This window comes from Kogia breviceps, chromosome 2, assembly GCF_026419965.1.
Source record: "Kogia breviceps isolate mKogBre1 chromosome 2, mKogBre1 haplotype 1, whole genome shotgun sequence".
Lineage (NCBI taxonomy): Eukaryota > Metazoa > Chordata > Mammalia > Artiodactyla > Physeteridae > Kogia > Kogia breviceps.
The window spans coordinates 59,516,751-59,535,435 of record NC_081311.1 but is presented as its reverse complement, the minus strand read 5'-3'; the positions used below and the strand labels follow the sequence as shown (position 1 = coordinate 59,535,435).

The 18,685-nt window shown below is 38.0% G+C and overlaps 1 protein-coding gene across 6 annotated transcripts in view; it reads left to right on the top strand.

Annotated features, from left to right (window-relative positions):
• The window catches only part of ADK (adenosine kinase), a 499,563-nt gene that overhangs the window by 463,641 nt on the left and 17,237 nt on the right, over positions 1-18,685 (top strand). For all 6 annotated transcript variants that reach the window (XM_059053172.2, XM_067025331.1, XM_059053175.2 and 3 more), the window contains exon 10: positions 2,542-2,628. In XM_059053172.2, coding sequence (XP_058909155.1) covers positions 2,542-2,628 — 87 coding nt within the window. The remainder of the gene's footprint in view (positions 1-2,541; positions 2,629-18,685) is intronic.

The window sequence follows — 18,685 nt, the reverse complement described above, 5'->3', positions numbered from 1 at the left end:
TTCCTAACTTCTCCACTGATCCCCAGGAAGTCTTTAAAATCATTCATGACTGCAGGCCTTTACAATTTCTGGTTTTATTTCATCCACTGCACCTTTGATGAATGTTATTGTGTTGGGTAATAATGAATGATTTCTAGCACAGCATTGTGGCCAAATTAGAGTCTGCATCAATTGCTGATCAAATGTGATCAAATACAGGGTGGGTGTATGTGACCTGGACAAACTGAATGATGCCCTTGTAAAAGGGGTGAAGCAGTGAAGTTGTATTTGGAAATAAAATTCAAACCTCAACATTTTCACGTTTATAACAATTCAGGATGACCAGGTATGTTATCTGTTATTAATAGGACTTCAAATTCCACCCTTTCTTCTTCCAAATATTTTTTCACTTCTGGGATGAAGCATTGGTGGAAGCATGCCATAAAGGAGATAACTGTCACCCATGCTTTCTGATAATTTTTGGTTTTGTTTTTGAGAGAACATGGGTTCTTCACCCTGAACGCTACACACACCACGCCTGGCTTTATCATATGCCCTGCAATGTTGCCACATAGTACCAGCATTCATCTGTCCTTCCATGTTTTATGCCCTGGTGCCTCCTTTGCACTTTTAAGAATGTAGCTTCTATTGGGCATCTTCTTCCAGAAGAGCCCAGTTTCATCACCACTGAAGATATGCTTTGGATGGTATGCTATCTCCTTTTTTGTTTGTTTGTTTGTTTTTTATTGTGGTATGCGGGCCTCTCACTGCTGTGGCCCCTCCCGTTGCGGAGCAGGAGCACAGACTCCGGACGCGCAGGCTCAGCGGCCATGGCTCACGGGCCCAGCCGCTCCGCGGCATGTGCGATCTTCCCGGACCGGGGCACGAACCCGTGTCCCCTGCATCGGCAGGCAGACTCTCAACCACTGCGCCACCAGGGAAGCCCGGTATGCTATCTCCTTAATCAACTCCTTCAGCACTGCCGGAAATGTGGCAGTAGCTTCTTCATCAGCAGACACAGCCTCTCCAATAATTTTTATATTTTTCAGTCCAAATCTTTTTACTGAATCTGTGTAACCATCCTTTACTTGCAGTAAATGGCTTGGCTGTCACTTGTTTCAGGGGATCCCTGGCTGAAGTGTTCCTATAGGCTCAGTGTTTTCTGGAGCAGCACATTGCCGTCATTAGGAATAAATTTTCTGTTCATGTCCTCCACCCCAAAACTTAATGCCTTTTCCATCTTAATTAAGCACTTGTCACATACTCTGGCCATAACTTTTGCAGTTTGAGGTGCGACATCAAATCTAACACAAATTTCTTTTTCCTTCTTCACAATTTCACAGATAGAAGCTTCATTCTTACTGTAGATCTTAGCAACCTCAACATGTAATATTTTTTTCTTTCCTCATTAAGTCAGGAACTTTCACCTTTTCACTTAAAGGAAGCACTTTATGGCTTCTCTTTGGCATATCCAAATCTCCAGCATCACTACTCCTGTGCTTTGGGACCATTAGTAAGTAAAATAAAGGTTACTTGAACACAAGCACTGCAGTACAGTGACAGTAAATCTGATAACCGGGGCGGCTACTTGAGTGACTTACAGGCGGCATACGTAGGGATGATTCATATCCAGGGCAGGATGGATTGGGACGGTATTCAGAATGGTGTGGAACATAAAACTTATGAATTGTTTATTTCTGGAATTTTCCACATAATATTTTCAAACTTTAGCTGACCGCAGGTAACTGAAACCGCAAAAAGCAAAACTGGATAACGGAGACTACTGTAATGCCATTCCACTGTCATGTGCCAGGTTTAAAGTAGTGTATTAGGTTACTCTGTAGTCAAAAGAATCAAGCCCTGGTCCAGACTGCTGTAAAACAAGAGCTCATTGCACTGTCCATTTTGTTCTGCCCATGCATTCAGTGGTAGCTTTCCCTTTTGTTATTTGACTGATAGTTTGGAGGAAATAGTGGCTCCGTTGTAAAAAGTAACCAGATTAGATTATCTGTAATAAGCCAACTAATATCAGTAATCCTTGACATTGGCATCAAGTATTATTCAGAATAGTAGTTGTATTTTTATTGTGCCATTGTGATTTTCTATAGAGAAACACTCAAGACTCATTATTTGTATTTTTTAAATTTACAGCTCTTTAACTATATCCAAGATTTCATTGCCAGGAATGCAGCCAGGCTTGATGCTTTATTAGAGATCCATGATCTAGTACTTAATACTTCCTTTAGCTCATAGTTTCTGTTCAAGTATTTTTACTGTCCAAAAAGGTACTGCTGCCATTTACAGTTGTTTCTCAAAAATGTGAACTACCTAAGTATAACTCTTAACAAAACACATACAACATCTGTATGCTGAAAATACCAGAAAGCATTGCTTACAGATGGCTTTTCACCTTGGTTCCCAAGTGCTCATGTACAGAATATGGGCCTCATGTTCTGTCTCTCTCTTTGGCTGATGTAGGAGCTTCAAGCTTTCCTGGGTGAGTTTGTATATTGAGTGTTTACAAAGAGAAGTCAGTCTGCCTTTCTTTGGCTTTAATTGCAGAAAGTGAAGTCACCGCTTTTGCTGTCTTGGATCAAGACCAGAAAGAAATTGTTGATACCAATGGAGCTGGAGATGCATTTGTTGGAGGTACAGACTCATTTATTTCATACTTACTTACAAGTTAAACATTTCCTTTAACCCTGTCTCTGCCACATAGCCAAGATTTATGAATATAGTAACTTTCAATTTCTGCTTTAAAATAAGTAATTCCTGATGTTTTTTCCATATGCTACTATCATTGTGTTAGGAGGGTATATTACTACAGGAAAATATGTATTTTGGGCTTAAAGATAGTTTACTGTTATGCTATATCCCAGTCATTTTCACAAGATTAATTGTGTCTGTCAGAATATTGCATAAACAAGCTGCATCAAGACAGTACATAGTATATTCATAGCCCTTCAGGCTTAGTTAACAAATTGTTGTTCTTTAAAACACATTGTGAATATTAATAGTACGCTAATAGCTAAGGATGATGTCTTTGGATTATATCCTTTAGTTAAAACATCTGTCTCTAACACAATAATTGGATGTTTATTGTACCAGGAAGGGTTAAATTTTTGTCTCATTAAGGTTCAATAAGAACTGGCACAGTTTATAAAAACTAAATCATTTTTGGAGTGAGTAGTCAAAAATAATATCAGGACAATTGGAAGAGTTTTGGCTTGATAACTTAGATTGATCTAAAATCAGATTCAAAAGTTTTTTCCATATGTCTGAACTCCTTCTAGCTAAGTGTAGTTAAGCTAGGTTAAGATCTCTAGAAAGCTTTAGACTCCTGAGTGATAGCCCAGAAGAGTCCCTCCTGATCTTTATTTCTCATAACATCAAGCAAGACAAGGAAAAAAAGGCAAATGGAGCTGACCTTTGTCTTCCTTTCCTTGGAAGATAAGTTGAATTATGGGAAACTTATTCAAGATTGTATAATGGTTTGAACTTAGTGTTATTTAAAATATTTATATTCTTTTATTTTAATGTTCACTAGCATAAATTTTTCATGTTTCCTTCTTTGAAACTTTTCATGCCTAGTCTTAAATGAGCTGTTTACCATTAGACTGGTAGCATGCCCCATGCCATCTTTTTTGGAAAGAGTACATACAACAAATAATGTTCTACTTTACTGTCACGCACGTATCTTTTATTCCTTTGCTCTGAAAGGCTTTATCACTGATTATTTGCAGCTGTTTTTCCTATTCCATACCGCTTCAGAGCTGTAAACCCACGTAGCCTAAAAATACCTTATCCAGAATTGGGCCAAATTCTGTAATACATTAAGGACATACTATTGATTTCCTGGTTAGAAATTGGTTAAACCAGGAATCTTAGTACAGAAACTTTTAAATTTATAACTTGTGTGTGTATTATTTAAACACTTTAAAATACTTAAAACAGTAAGTATTCTCTTTCTTTGCTATTTAGTTGGGTACATCCTGAGGCTATCATAGCACTGCTCCTGGGCCTGAGGCCTGGGGCTTCCTGGCCTTGCAACAACAGATTCCTTTATAGACCCCTCACTACCTATAATGCTTCCACTACGAGGTAGGAATATATAGACTTTTTGAGGAAGAGAGAAGTCATTCTTAGGATACTAAAATAGGAACAGCTAGCTAGCCATTTGTATTACAGTTAGAGTGATAAATGAACTATATCATCAAAGCCCTTGGGCTCTTTGTTACAGGATTTTCGGCCTCTTTCTTATCTCACTCTACTTACCCAGCCTCATTTATATACTTATTCTTGGGGTACAGTGAGGTAAGTAAAAAGGAAACAGTGTAGAACACGGATCTGTGAACCTTTTTTCCTAAAGGGCCAGGCAGTGAATGCATTAGGCTTTGCAAGCCGTATACTGCATATTCTTCTTGTTGTTTTCTTGCTTGCTTTTTGTTTTGTGTTTGGTTTTTTGCAGTACTCTAAAAATGTAAAAACCTTTCTTCGCTCTCCAGCTGTACAAAAACAGAGCATGGGCTGGATTTGGCTCTCAGGCTATGGTTTGCCAACCCCTTTTGTAATACGTTGGCAGCTTCCTCACTTTATTCACTTTCATCATACCCTGGGTTTCACTACGCACTGTTGAAATCAGTATAGAGAAAGTGGAAGTCAAGCTGAAACTAGGCAGAACTTTACTGGTAAAACCTCAATGAAGTAGCCATTTTTCTCATTTTAACGCTACTCTCATCAGTTCCCAGGATATTCAGATCCTGAAAGACTGAGTCATACAATGAGATGAATACTCTAATGTCATTTTAACAGGGAATACTTATGCTGGCATGTTCAGCCCATTCTGTCTATGTACCTCAAGCTATATAGTAATAGCATAGATAACATTTATGCAACACCTACTAGCCAGTTGATATCTTAGGCACTTTACATATATTAACTCGTTTAATGTTCATAAAAGCTCCTTGAAGTAGGTTATTTTTAACCCCATTTTACTGATGAGAAAACTGAGACACAGAGGGGTTAGATAACTTTCCCAAATTCTCGTAGCTAGAAAGTAGCAGAGCCAGGATTCAGACCCAGGCAGTCTGAACTGTACTGTTTCTCTAAACTTTTAGGGAAATCTCATCATTAGGACTCAGAACCACAGACCAGCCTTACTAACAAAAGCTGGTTTTGCCAGAGAGAATCTTCCTATTGACTGAATAGATGACTTCATTTATTGAACAGGAGCTTTTGTTACATGATAGGATTCTTAGGACTCTGGGGTAAGATTGTTGCAGAAAAGAAAGTGAAAGGGAAGAGAATTGAAGGACTTAATCCCCGGTGAGTTTGAACCAGGAGCTTTTTGCTAAGCAGTAGAATTGATTGCACTACAGAGATACAGAAAGCCAGATCATAAACTCACTTGGTCAGCATGGAATCCGAATACAGGGAGTTATATGAATCAACTGTTTAATAGCACCAGGCTGATACATCCATCTTACAATAGAGATGGTCTGGTTAATTGGAAATACTCAAAAATCCATAGGCTAAAATCCCCTACTCCCATCTCTACACCAGGGAAAGGCTTTTTAGTAGGATTGGAAATACTCTATCTTTTGAAGCATACTCCTCTACCTTGATCATGGATGGAGAGGCAATGGCAACTTTTGCATTTACTATGTAGTTTCTTTTTCTTTGCTTTATTGCCTGATTAACGTATCTCCTTTCTGATTGACACATTTTATCTTTAGATGGTTAATATATTCCTCCTATTACTTTCAAATTTTGCTGGCTTACAAGCATTTCTTTCTTTTGTGACTTTGCATAACTCTATTCCAGTCCCAATTTCAAGTTATTAGATAAACCATGACTTCACCTACCATGTGCTGATGTTACCTATCCCAATACCAGAGTGCCATGCGTTCTTATTAGCCACATAAGAGATACATGACTACATCATAGATTTTCATGTATAATTTTAAAATGAGTACCCCAAAGGAACATAAATTAAATTCATAGTTCCATCTCGAGGGTTTGGTGACAGTGACAAATCCCTCTAACCTCTACAAGCATACCTCCTTGTTCTATTTGGAGATCTTAAACACTTTCTAATGTCTGCCCTTTACTTGTCACTAGCCAGCCCTGATGGAACTACCCTTTTCACATTCTCCCTCAAAAGCCAAAGCGCCACGATTGTACCCTTGGAAATGGAGACAATTCTATAATCTCTAAGTATGATTTCCTAATTTCCCAGGTCAGTAGAAAATTTCTTCCTGTTGTCCTGCTGTGCTTTGTCACAGCAGGTCTGCCTTTTCATTTGGAGCCCTCTTTGTCACTGCCATAGTAACAAATGGAAACATTGAGAACATTTTGTGACAGGCACTGTCATTGTTCCCTGTGAAATCTCTTCCCCTGTGTCTTCCCAGTAAATGAAACTGAGAAGAAAAATCATAACAAATAACATGAAAGGGGACCTAATCAATATGTTCCCAGTGGGCTGTCAATACCAGCCTGTGTTAATCTAATATGATTTAGTTGTATGTGTTATGGCAGCTGTAGGAATATGAACTAGACCTACAAATCATCTTTAGACTAAAAGTGAGTACACCTTTGACAGATTATACCCAGGCACGTACATCTAACTCTCAGAAAAAAGACTAGAGACCTTACCCAAGGACCAACATTCTTAGGTTTAAAAAAGCTTCATTAAATGTTAAGAGCCATATATAGCTTAGAATATTTTATTTGAATGATAGTAAAGTAACTGTGCTGCCTTTAATACTTTTATTTTCAAATTTCTCATGACAGCCTTATCAGGGAAAATGTATTATCCTAAACAATATTACCTACAATATGAAAATGACTTTTAAAGCCACTTAGCAATCACAGTGTAAATAATTAGCCTATTTCCCATCTAATAAAAAGGAGCATTAATTTCACTTTCTAATTCATGTTCAGAAAAGACTTTTCGTTTAAAAAAAAAGATTTAAGTTACCAGAGCAAGGATATTACTTCCTTTTCAAGTAGCACCTGTCTATACTTCAGAGAACCATAGGGAATCTCTAAGCTATGTTTATATTTTCTATTCTCACCTTGCTTTTTATTCCCAAACATTTGTAACTTACTCTCCCATTCTTCTTGACTGCTGCTTCATTGTGCTTTACAAAGAAGTGGTGTAGAATTCTTTTGATTTTTTTTTCTGTACCACCCCCTTCCTTCGCTGTGAACTCATAGGACTAGAAAATAACTTGGTGAGTGTTGAATATATCATTTCTCACACTTCTTCACCCAAAAACGAAACCTTCATATGACCCACTGTATGCAGAAGATTTACTTGTGGATGGTAACCAAGATGATTGCTGCACACTCCTACCCCATCCCACAGCAACAAAGATCCCTTTCCCTGTCTTTTACCTCTAGCAGGACATCTTTGGTGTTTGATTTCTTAAGCAGTTTCCCTTAAAACCATCAAATGAGGTATGGGATTGACTTGGTCATTAGGAATTTGAAATACACCACACACAGCAGCTCAAGTTCACACAGGGGGAAAGGGAAGAGAGATTCACACCTTGCACAGTCTTAGGATGCTTCATGACATGCTACTCTGATGTTTCACATCCAGAGATTTTGATAGGTTGACATTGGACCAGGACCAAAATTCAAGAGTCATGCCTAAGATTATATAAGCCTTTGTGGGTCTAAAGAGGTAAAGATGATCCTCGAGCCATGACAAAAATGAGAAACAACTTTCATTAACATGGGATACAGGATGATTTTAGGATAAAGTCTGAAATTTTTCACAAACAGGAATGTTCCCTCAAAGATCTTGTATCCTGGATGGCCTCCATCTAGAAGCAATTGTAAATAGATAATGGAATTCAAAGGGCTTTGTCTTCTGGAGATTTGGATAATTCAGAGATAGTCTGAGCCATGGAGGCTATCAGACCCCAAAACTTAAATATGAACCTTACATCTCCTATATTTGATGATTATTAAGAAATGCTGGGCTTCCCTGGTGGCACAGTGGTTGAGAGTCCGTCTGCCAATGCAGGGGACACGGGTTTGTGCCCAGGTCCAGGAAGATCCCACATGCCGCGGAGCGGCTGGGCCCGTGAGCCATGGCCGCTGAGCCTGCGTGTCCGGAGCCTGTGCTCCACAATGGGAGAGGCCACAACAGTGAGAGGCCCGCGTACAGCAAAAAAAAAAAAAAAAAAAAAAAAAAAAAAAAAAGAAAGAAATGCTTATTCTAAGTAAACAATGTTGGTATTTATAAAATTTCATTTAGTAGCAGAGGGCCAGAAGAAATGTCACAAGCAAAATATCTGAAGTTAATTTTGTTAGACAGAATTGTGATATGACAAAATATATATCAGTTTCTGGCCTACGATATTTGTGAGTCAAATGGAACTCACTTGAATCCCATAGCAGTCCAAGCTGCTCTTACATGGATTTGGTCAATTTTACCTACCTTATCTGTCAGATTCATCCAATCTGTATCAGATAGGTTTTTCTGCATAACACACCACCCTCAAAACTTAGTGACCTAAAACAACAACCATGTATTTAGCTCCACAAATCTGTGAATTGGCAGCTGGGCCTAGGCTCAACTGGACAGTTCTCTGGTCTCAGAGTTTCGAGAGATTAAGTAATTTGCCCAAGGTCACAGTGAAAACCAGGATTCAAACTGAAAGTTTGACCCCCAAGTTCTTACCTCTGATCGGTTTGTTATACTCCATTCCATTAGTATCCTCTTGTCTTCCCCTCCAAGTGAGGAAAAATAGCCAAAGTGCTTTTCTAAACACTAGTCTGTAGACTGGGGCAATCTATGACTTAACAGAGATTTCATCAGTCAGTAGCAAAATGAAGAAAAGGTAGGAGCAATATAGTAAGTTTTCATAAAGCTGAGTGTATTCAATTTAAAATCTTGTCTCATAGATGTTTGAATTTGTTACAATGTGCCTTTATTGGTTTTGTAATTAATATAATCAAAATAAATGAAATCACATGTCGGTAGTACTGATGCATAGCCTGGCCAACCTTGTGACCTAGCAGAAGTCTTAACCAGTAGTGCATAAGTTATTACAAACAACTTCCCAAACTGTATGAAAATTTGTATGAAGTGTAACCTCTGATGTTATATGGCTATTTGCTATAAACAGGGGTCTGAATAAAACAAACAAAAATTATCAATGCAATTACTAAATTTACAGCTATTCTCACTTCAGATATGAGTTCCCAAACCTGGGGTATGAACACAGGATCTTAATTTATTTTTCATTTAATTATCCAGTTTACATTGACATTTTATAAAATTAAGATATGTATGTTTTATTTCTATCCCATGAAATAAACGGAAAATTAAAACCAGTTTCTGTCATCAAGTGCTCTTTGAATTTTAGAACCACCCTGCTGTGAGAAATTGTCAGTTGATCAAATACAGGTTTTTGAATTGAGTTAAATAGTAACAAAATTAGTTATCTTGCTTATGAATTAGGGCATAAATAAGCTTACTGTCATCTCCTTATTCTAACACTCTAGCAGCTATGACTTTGTCCTGGTAAGTCTTTTTGTTTTTAATTATATTGCTTAAAATGTTAATGCTGAAAGGGAGTATTTTTTAAAATCACGTTTCTGGTTTTCAGGTTTTCAAACTTTCAATAGTGAAACTATGTTCAAATGAGGTTTTATCTGAATCAGAATGAAATGAGATTAAACAAATCCCCATTTGACCCTATCCACATTTTATCTGGTTGCTCATAAAAAGCAACTCTCTTGAATGAGTTGGTTTTAGGTATGAAAACCTAACATGGTCTATTAAAAAGCCCCCATTTGATGGATGAGGAAAGGGAGTTAATTGTAAATATGCAATACTAGAAGCCAGATCTCCTGGCTCATTAATTCATGATCCAGTGATTGCATGTGTTCATAACCCAAATGAAAATTGTCAGTTAAGTAGTCTGTTATATAGGCCTTTTGGAAATACATAGGTTAAGAGTTGATACCCCAAATGGATAGAAGCTTTTGATGTAATTTTTTTGGTATGTGGGTATCCAAGATGTTTAACTTTAACAATAAACAGAAGCATATGCTAAACTTTTATTTTGGGAACCACATCAAGAGATCACACATTAGGTTTAAAATTCAGATTCTAACATTTTTGTTCCATAAGGAGGAATGATCTTTAAAGCAATATTTTGAAAGGGGTTGGGGTGCAAGGGCACCTTATCCATACAAGTAAAACATACTGCTTAGTACTCTTCAGGAGCTTCTTTCCTGAATTAGGGGCATGGAAAGGTTTTTTTGGTTTGGGATTTTTTTTTTTTAATTCAAATGCAATATCCCATGCCATGTTAATACAATTAGACAAGTTTCCATTTTCATACGCCAGAAAGAGCAGATAAGTTATCCTCATTGTTATAGCACTGACCACTGCCTGTATATTATACCATACTGCTCAGTTGCTCACTTTGTGTGGGAGGATGTATTATGCTTAGCTGTGGTGAAGGAACCTTTGCTCTGAATTGACTTCCTGTGCATGTCAGTCACTACACCATCTGACACCACTTAGGCTTTGGTTTTCATTATGCAAATACCTGCTAGGTCAGACCTTACCCTGATGGGCACAGTAGCTTTTTAAGTTATTTCAAAATTTAATGTGTGTTGATTTCCTTTTTCCAGAAAAATCTGTGTTTTCTAACATATGAGTCACAAGTTGTTACTTAAGTTCATGACTAGTTGGTAGTCAATATGAAGTCTAAACAAAATAAAATTTTACTAATTAAACTACATAAAAAATGAAAGGAAAAAAAGTTTACATCTGAGCCTTTTTCAGCAGGGGGAAACCATTACTTTGTCACATCTGGGTAGTCTAAGCCAGCCAAACTGAAGTGGGAATTTCCTGCCATATGTTAGTTCTTTGAGCAACCTGTAAACATCTAAAAGAGGGTATGTGAGTTCTTGTTTGGTAGAGCTGTAGCCACTGTGGAGGCTTGCTCCTAATAGGTAGCAGACATTTTTACGTCCTACCACTTGTCAGGAGGTTATGTAGCCTGACTATAGCTAACGCTGTTTGCTCTTGTTAAATGCATTAATTTGGAAGGTATGACATCAGGTCTCACCAGTATTATAGCAAGAGTGAACACTGTGTTGAAATGACCTCCCAAATGTGGTTGACAGAAATTTTGTTTCATTAATAAAAAGAAGGTAAGACTAACCCACCACGGGTATTCCAGATAACTTGAATAAGGTCATTTTATAAAGTCAATGAAGACCAAAATAAGCCTCTTTATATAAAAGAAAATAAAGAATCTGAAATGGTAGAAGAAATACCAAGTATTTACATAAGCTGCCTGTTCCAGATGCACATGGGCATTAAGAAGCAAAAATTTCATTCAGAAGCGTTGTACACAAAAAGTAGAAATGCTTTATCCAGTTGAAACAAGAGACATTTTTAAGGGGGAAAAAAGGACTTTCGACATAATCTCACTATTTTTGTCATCCTCTGTAAGGGAAAATATTGACATTTACCAGACTGTTTGCTCCAGCTTTCTGATCTCCTGCAGTTTATTTTTATAACAGCCTTATCGATGGGCCTCTTACCCAGCTCTCTAGGTTTAACTGAGTTGAGTCGATTTGTTACCACAGCTTCAAGTAGCTGTTACAGAACAAGCAAGACATCCTAATAAAGCTGTAAACGTGTTTACTCAAACAGAGTATTGATTTTACTTGGAGAGGGAGAAGCTGGTGCTTAGCACAGTGTCAGGGTGGATGAATTTCACTGCGGTTTTTCATTGTCGTCTGTCATGGTTGTGAAACACTAAGTAAAGCCATCAGAGGATAATTAGAAGTACCAGAAATTTAGCCCCTAAAATCAGTTAACCATTTGGGAGTTTCATAGCTTAATTAGCTTTTATTAAAAATTTCCTCTAGTAATAATAGTCAAGCACTTTTAATGACGCTTTCAGGTAGAGCAAGATTTCAAGGTTGTAACTTGTTAAATATATGAATTTAATGGCTAAAGGTTTTTCAGACTTTTTCTCATTCTAGTAATTAGGTTAACACTAGAACACAATGTAAAGAGACAGTGATCTGTACTCATATCAGCAGAAGTACACGGTTTTTCTGAAAACTCAATTTTAAGGAAGTGATAAAGCAATTATAAAATATTTAAAACACATCCTATAAAGGAAAAAATACCCAGTTAGCATCTTTATTAAACATTTAGGTTTAAATGTTTAACCTAAATGACCTAGACACATAAAACTGTCAATGTCACCCCTGTTTTCTTAATACCTTCCTTCATTAAAGAAGAATCTAAAATATTCTAGCCTGCTGTAAGTTAGTCATCATCTTAAAGGTAAAAGTTGATTGCACAACTGTGGAAAAGACACAGGTCAGATTGAGAAGTTGCTTACCTTCTAGAGAAACTGTATTAGGTATTGGATTTGATGAAAGGTATTCATATAAACACTCTACGTGCTGTCTTGCAAATGAGTAGAAAAACACCAAAGTTGAAATACGTCACCTAGGATGATGAACACAAAACTGAAAATTTATTAAAAATAAGTTTTACCGTTATATTTAAAATTAGTCTTCTTCCCATATCTACAATCATTTATTCAGTGCCTTACAGTAAACTCATGCTTTCTTGCACTACTGCCCCAGCTTGCCTGAATAACTCATAAAAAGGATGATGTCTGAGGTATGAACAACTCTAAAGCCTAGGAGTAACAGACTCTGTCAAAAAGAACAGTGAAAGGTGATGGGGAGTTTTCTTTGCCTTTGAAATGCTATATAGTTATAAGCCAAATTCTACCCTGAGTTAAGCCTTTAAGCCTTGGAGTAGCAGGTTGAAAAATTTTGTTACATAAGTGGACACAACCAGAGCTCCTTCTTTTAATTTTTCAGAAGGTAGAGGAAGAAATTGGTTTTTCACAGTTGTATTTCGATCTCTATTCTATATTGAAGTATTCAAGGAGAGAGGAAAAAGAAATGATATAGATTTATGATTATAATATATCATTCTGTTTTATATATGTGCATTTCAAAATCCCCACAATACAGTAATTTATTTTGTTCTATTCAGTTTTCTTAAGAATGACAACTATGTGAAGGAGCTCCTTGTCATGGAAGCAGGAGCAGGGGTGCAGGATCTAGTAGGGCAGCCATACTTTGGCTTTAAGGCACTATTTCATCTGACTCCTTTGGTCAAAGGAACAGAAACCCATTTCATCTGGCTCAGAATAAGGAACTTTTTTTAAGGAAGCACATAAGCATTAGGGGAGACATTATAACACAGTGGTTAAGACAATGGGTCAAAAGACATGGATTTGAGTCCTTGTTCTGGCATTAACTAGTTGTGGGACTATGGACAAGTTACTTGACATCTCTGAGCCTCAGTTTTCTCATTAATAAAAATGAGGGTAAATTACCTATCTTATTTAGGTTATAGTAAAAGCTGAATGAAATAATGTTTATAAAGGAACAGTACCTGACACATACTAAGGATTCATATGTGTTACCTGTCATAAAAGGAATCTCAAGCAAGAACCAAAACTGTACAAGTTTTTACTGAGAGTGGAGCCAGATGATGATTCTAGATTCCATCAGTTCTAGAGACCTCAACAGCAGATATTCATGGATCTTCACTCCATTGCTTACACAGTAATGTCACTCAGCTGCAGTGCATGTCTGCTTCTTCCCTTCCTGGTCTTTCTGGTCCTTCTTTGCTTTCCATTCTGGCTCCTGAAAGAGAACAACAGTAGGTTAGCTCAGTTCACTTTTTGTGCCATTCATAAATGGGATACTGGAAGAACATCTGGGGTCAGGTGCCCTGGCCTTGGTCCAGTTAGCAGTAAGCGTTGATTTACATGCTCCAAATACATCAACTGACCCCCTCAACAATGCTGGAGGTGAGGCAGTTTTTCTTAAAAGGGTAATGGATGGGTGGGCTCTATACACATGTATGTTTGCATGCTTTGTCTTTGCCCTTTTTCTCATACTTAGAGGTCTGAAAATGTTCCCTACAGCATGATCCATCTATCACACAATATATGGAACATCAAACAGCTTATATCTTAAGCTGGAAACCTAGGAATCATTCTTAATACCTTCCTTTCCTTCTGTCCAAACCTTCAGAGAATTCTTTTGACTCACTTTTAAGGATATATCTCATATCCTATCTCAAATCCATCCATTTTTCTGCTTTTTCTTTTCTGCCACTTTAACTCAGGCCTGTTTTTTACTTACTACAGTAGCTTCCTAACTGAGCTCCATACTTTCAGTCATTTTTGTATTCTATTCCATTTTCCTACACAGTAGACAAAGTACTCACTTTAAGGAGAAATCAAATTATTTCACTCCACTGCTTACAACCCTTCAGTGGCTTCTAGTTGCACTTAGACTAAAAGTCTAAGCTCCTGTAGTGGCCTAAAAGGATCTATATGATCGGCTATCTCTGAATCTGTATTTCATGCCACTTTCACCTTTGCTTGCATGCAGTGGCTATGCTGGTCTTCTTTAAGGCCTTAGACACTTTGCACGTGGAGTTCCCTTTGTCTAATATGCTCTTCCCTACTCTACATGGCTATGTCTTTCCCATCCTCAGTCTCAACTTAGAAGTGTTCTCTAACCATCCTATCTAACATGGGTCCCTTCACTATTCTGTACTGCTACACACAGTCGTTTTCCTTAACAGGACTTAACATTCTCTGGAATTATCTTATTTACTTTTTTATTATCTTAATTACTAACTTATTACTTCTTTAAAAATTTCCCCCATTAAAATATAAGCTTCGGGCTTCCCTGGTGGCGCAGTGGTTGAGAGTCCGCCTGCCGATGCAAGAGACGTGGGTTCATGCCCCAGTCCGGGGAAGATCCCACATGCCGCGGAGCAGCTGGGCCTGTGAGCCGTGGCCGCTGAGCCCGCACATCTGGAGCCTGTGCTCCACAAGGGAGAGGCCACAACAGTGAGAGGCCTGCGTACCGCAAAAAAAAAAAAAAAAAATATATATAAGCTTCAAGAGAGCAGGGACACTATGTGTCTTATTCACCAATGTATCCTCAGGACCCACCACAGTGCCTGGCATAGAGTAGATAATACATTTTCATTATATGAATGAATAAGTCAATTAATCACATGCATAGCTACAGACAAACTTACCTCCTACCATCAGATAGAAACCATTCTAGTCAGTATATCTAAGAACTTGGTTATTGAGGTATTTTGTCAGAAAGGGAGTGAGTCAGGAAATAGCAGGAAGGGAGTGAGTCAGGAAATAGCAGGTTAGGCCATACTTTCGTATCAGGTCACCTTGACTTAACATTAAACTATGCTAGAATGTATATGTGAATAATCCAGTGACAGAGCAATCACAGCTACCTTTTCTTCACTGTCATTTAAAATGGAGGTAGGGCTTCCCTGGTGGCGCAGTGGTTGAGAGTCCGCCTGCCGATGCAGGAGACGCGGGTTCGTGCCCTGGTCCGGGAGGATCCCACATGCCGCGGAGCGACTGAGCCCGTGAGCCGTGGCCGCTGGGCCTGTGCGTCTGGAGCCTGTGCTCCGCAACGGGAGAGGCCACAACAGTGAGAGCCCGCATACCGCAAAAAAAAAATAAAATTAAATTAAAAAAATAAAAAAATAAAATGGAGGTAGATGTGGAGAGAACACGTGTTAGGAAAGGAAGCAAGCAGCATTTATTATTTATTTCCCTTAATACCTGTAGTATGACTATGAAAACTGATTCTCAAGATCATAATCCTGAACATCAGTTCCTGCTGTTAATAGACAATAGCATACAGGTCAGAGGCTCCTGGCAAGATTTCATAGAACATATTGAAGTTATCCAGTAGATCTCTAGATTTGATTTGCCCAGTGGAATGTCCAGTGCCTCAAATAACAGCACCCTTGTCATGTCCTACCTAGGATCTTTACTGCTGTTTCTTACTGGGAGTGGGGTAAGATGTAGCTCCTTCACAGGAAAAGCAATGAGACTCTGGTGAAGAGCACTTGACATGAACTGAGCCTGGGACATACTCCATGTTTCATTTTCTACATAGTTTCCTAAGCTTTAAGCCACAGAATTGTTCTCAATTTTTAAAATTTCATCAGCACCCGCATCAAATCACTATTTATTCTCCATCCTATCCTTATTATCTGTCACCCTAGAACAATGGTTCTCAAAATGGAGCATGCATCAGAATCACCCGGAGGACTTGTTAAAAGATAAATTGCTGGGTCCTATCCTCAGAGTTTCTGATTTGATAGGTTTAGGGTGGGACTTAGGTCACACTAGAGCTGCTGGTGCAGGGACCACACTTTGAGAAATGCTCCTAGAATATTCCAGTAGACTCCTACATGATCTCTCTGCCACCAGTCTCTTTCCTAGTAAATTCATGCTCCACACCTCTGCCAGGATTATTATTATTATTATTATTTATAAATGTATTTATTTATTTATTTTTGGCTGTGTTGGGTCTTCGTTTCTGTGCAAGGGCGTTCTCTAGTTGTGGCAAGCGGGGGCCACTCTTCATCGCAGTGCACAGGTCTCTCACTGTCACGGCCTCTCTTGTTCCAGAGCACAGGCTCCAGACGCGCAAGCTCAGTAGTTGTGGCTCACGGGCCCAGTTGCTCCACGGCACGTGGGATCTTCCCAGACCAGGGCTTGAACCCGTGTCCCCTGCATAAGCAGGCAGATTCTCAACCACTGTGCCACCAGGGAAGCCCATGCCAGGATTATTTTTAAAGTATTTATGTGGCTTTTTCTCCTAAAACTATAAAATCCTCAAGAATTAACACTATGTTTTATCCATCTTTGAATCCTTTGGTGTCTAGCACAGTGCCTAGTGATGGTAGGCATTCAATAAATGTTGTTTGATTGAATAAGTCAAAATACTTTTGATGGCATTCTAGGTTTTTACTTTATTTTCATTTGCTTCTTATACAAGTTTATATATGTATACAAGTGTCAGAGTGGTAGTGGCATAAGTCTAGTAAACTGAGGATTCAGATTAGTCAGCATTTTAATTTATATCTTATTCTGTCTCTTAAAGTAGGCACAGGTAATAATAATAAAAATACAGCCTTTAAAAAAAAGTACAGCCTTTAAGTTTACTGTCTCATGTGTCGTGTGGCAGCATATATCTGGTAACCATTGGTTTAGAAGGTATAGCAGGCCAGTCTAAGAGAACCCATAAAATCATCACTAAAGTGTAGTTGTCTAAGAAAGGTGGAGAATGAACAAACAACTGAAAAATTAAATTGATCCAGAAATGACAGCAAATTTTTTACAGGGAAAAGGACAGGGAGAATATAGAATTCAGCACTCTTAGTTGCTGTAAAATATTATATCAGGTTTGCTTTAATTACATGGTAATGCCTCTGAGAACAAAGGTAATTACATGATAACTTATGTTACTACTCCCACATTATCTCTTAATAACTATGTAATTAACTTGTCACTACTGTACAGTGTGTAGTTCGATATTACTCTTGTATAAAGAACATTGATAAATTAAATGAATAAGTAGGGGTGGGGTGAGGGATAGAGACAGTAGGGAAAGCATAGTATTATAGCAATCTGGAATGCGAATGGTTCATTAGATCATTGACCCAGTCCTCAAGGATATGAACCAAAGCCGTGGAGATTACCAGAAGTGTCTGAAGTGAATCATGTAGCTTTCTGAAGACAACAAACATAAAATATAATAGGTTCACCAAGCAGTGAAATAGATAAGTGAGTATGGGATATAAGGCATATACTTTGTTTTGAGCGGTTTTCATTTTTAAGTATTAGGAATTTTTTTTAACACAAATATCGATCAATGGAACAGGATAGAAAGCCCAGAGATAAACCCATGCACATATGGTCACCTTATCTTTGATAAAGGAGGCAAGAATATACAATGGAGAAAAAAAAGCCTCTTCAATAAGTGGTGCTGGGAAAACTGGACAGCTACAGGTAAAAGAATGAAATTAGAACACTTCCTAACACCATACACAAAAATAAACTCAAAATGGATTAAAGACCTAAATGTAAGGCCAGACACTATAAAACTCTTAGAGGAAAACACAGGCAGAACACTATGACATAAATCACAGCAAGATCCTTTTTGACCCACCTCCTGGAGAAATGGAAATAAAAACAAAAATAAACGGGACCTAATGAAACTTAAAAGCTTTTGCACAGCAAAGGAAACCATAAACAAGATGGAAAGACAACCCTCAGAATGGGAAATATTTGCTAACGAAGCAACTGACAAAGGATTAATCTCCAAAATATACAAGCAGCTCATGCAGCTCAATATCAAAAAAAAACGTATAACCCAATCCAAAAATGTGCAGAAGACCTAAATAGACATTTCTCCAAAAAAGAAATACAGATTGCTAACAAACACATGAAAGGATGCTCAACATCACTAATCATTAGAGAAATGCAAATCAAAACTACAGTGAGGTATCACCTCACACCGGTCACAATGGCCATCATCAAAAAATCCAGAAACAATAAATGCTGGAGAGAGTGTGGAGAAAAGGGAACCTTCTTGCACTGTTGGTTGGAATGTAAATTGATACAGCCACTATGGAGAACAGTATGGAGGTTCCTTAAAAAACTAAAAATAGAACTACCGTATGGCCCAGCAATCCTACTACTAGGCATATACCTTGAGAAAACCATAATTCAAGAAGAGTCATGTACCACAATGTTCACTGCAGCTCTATTTA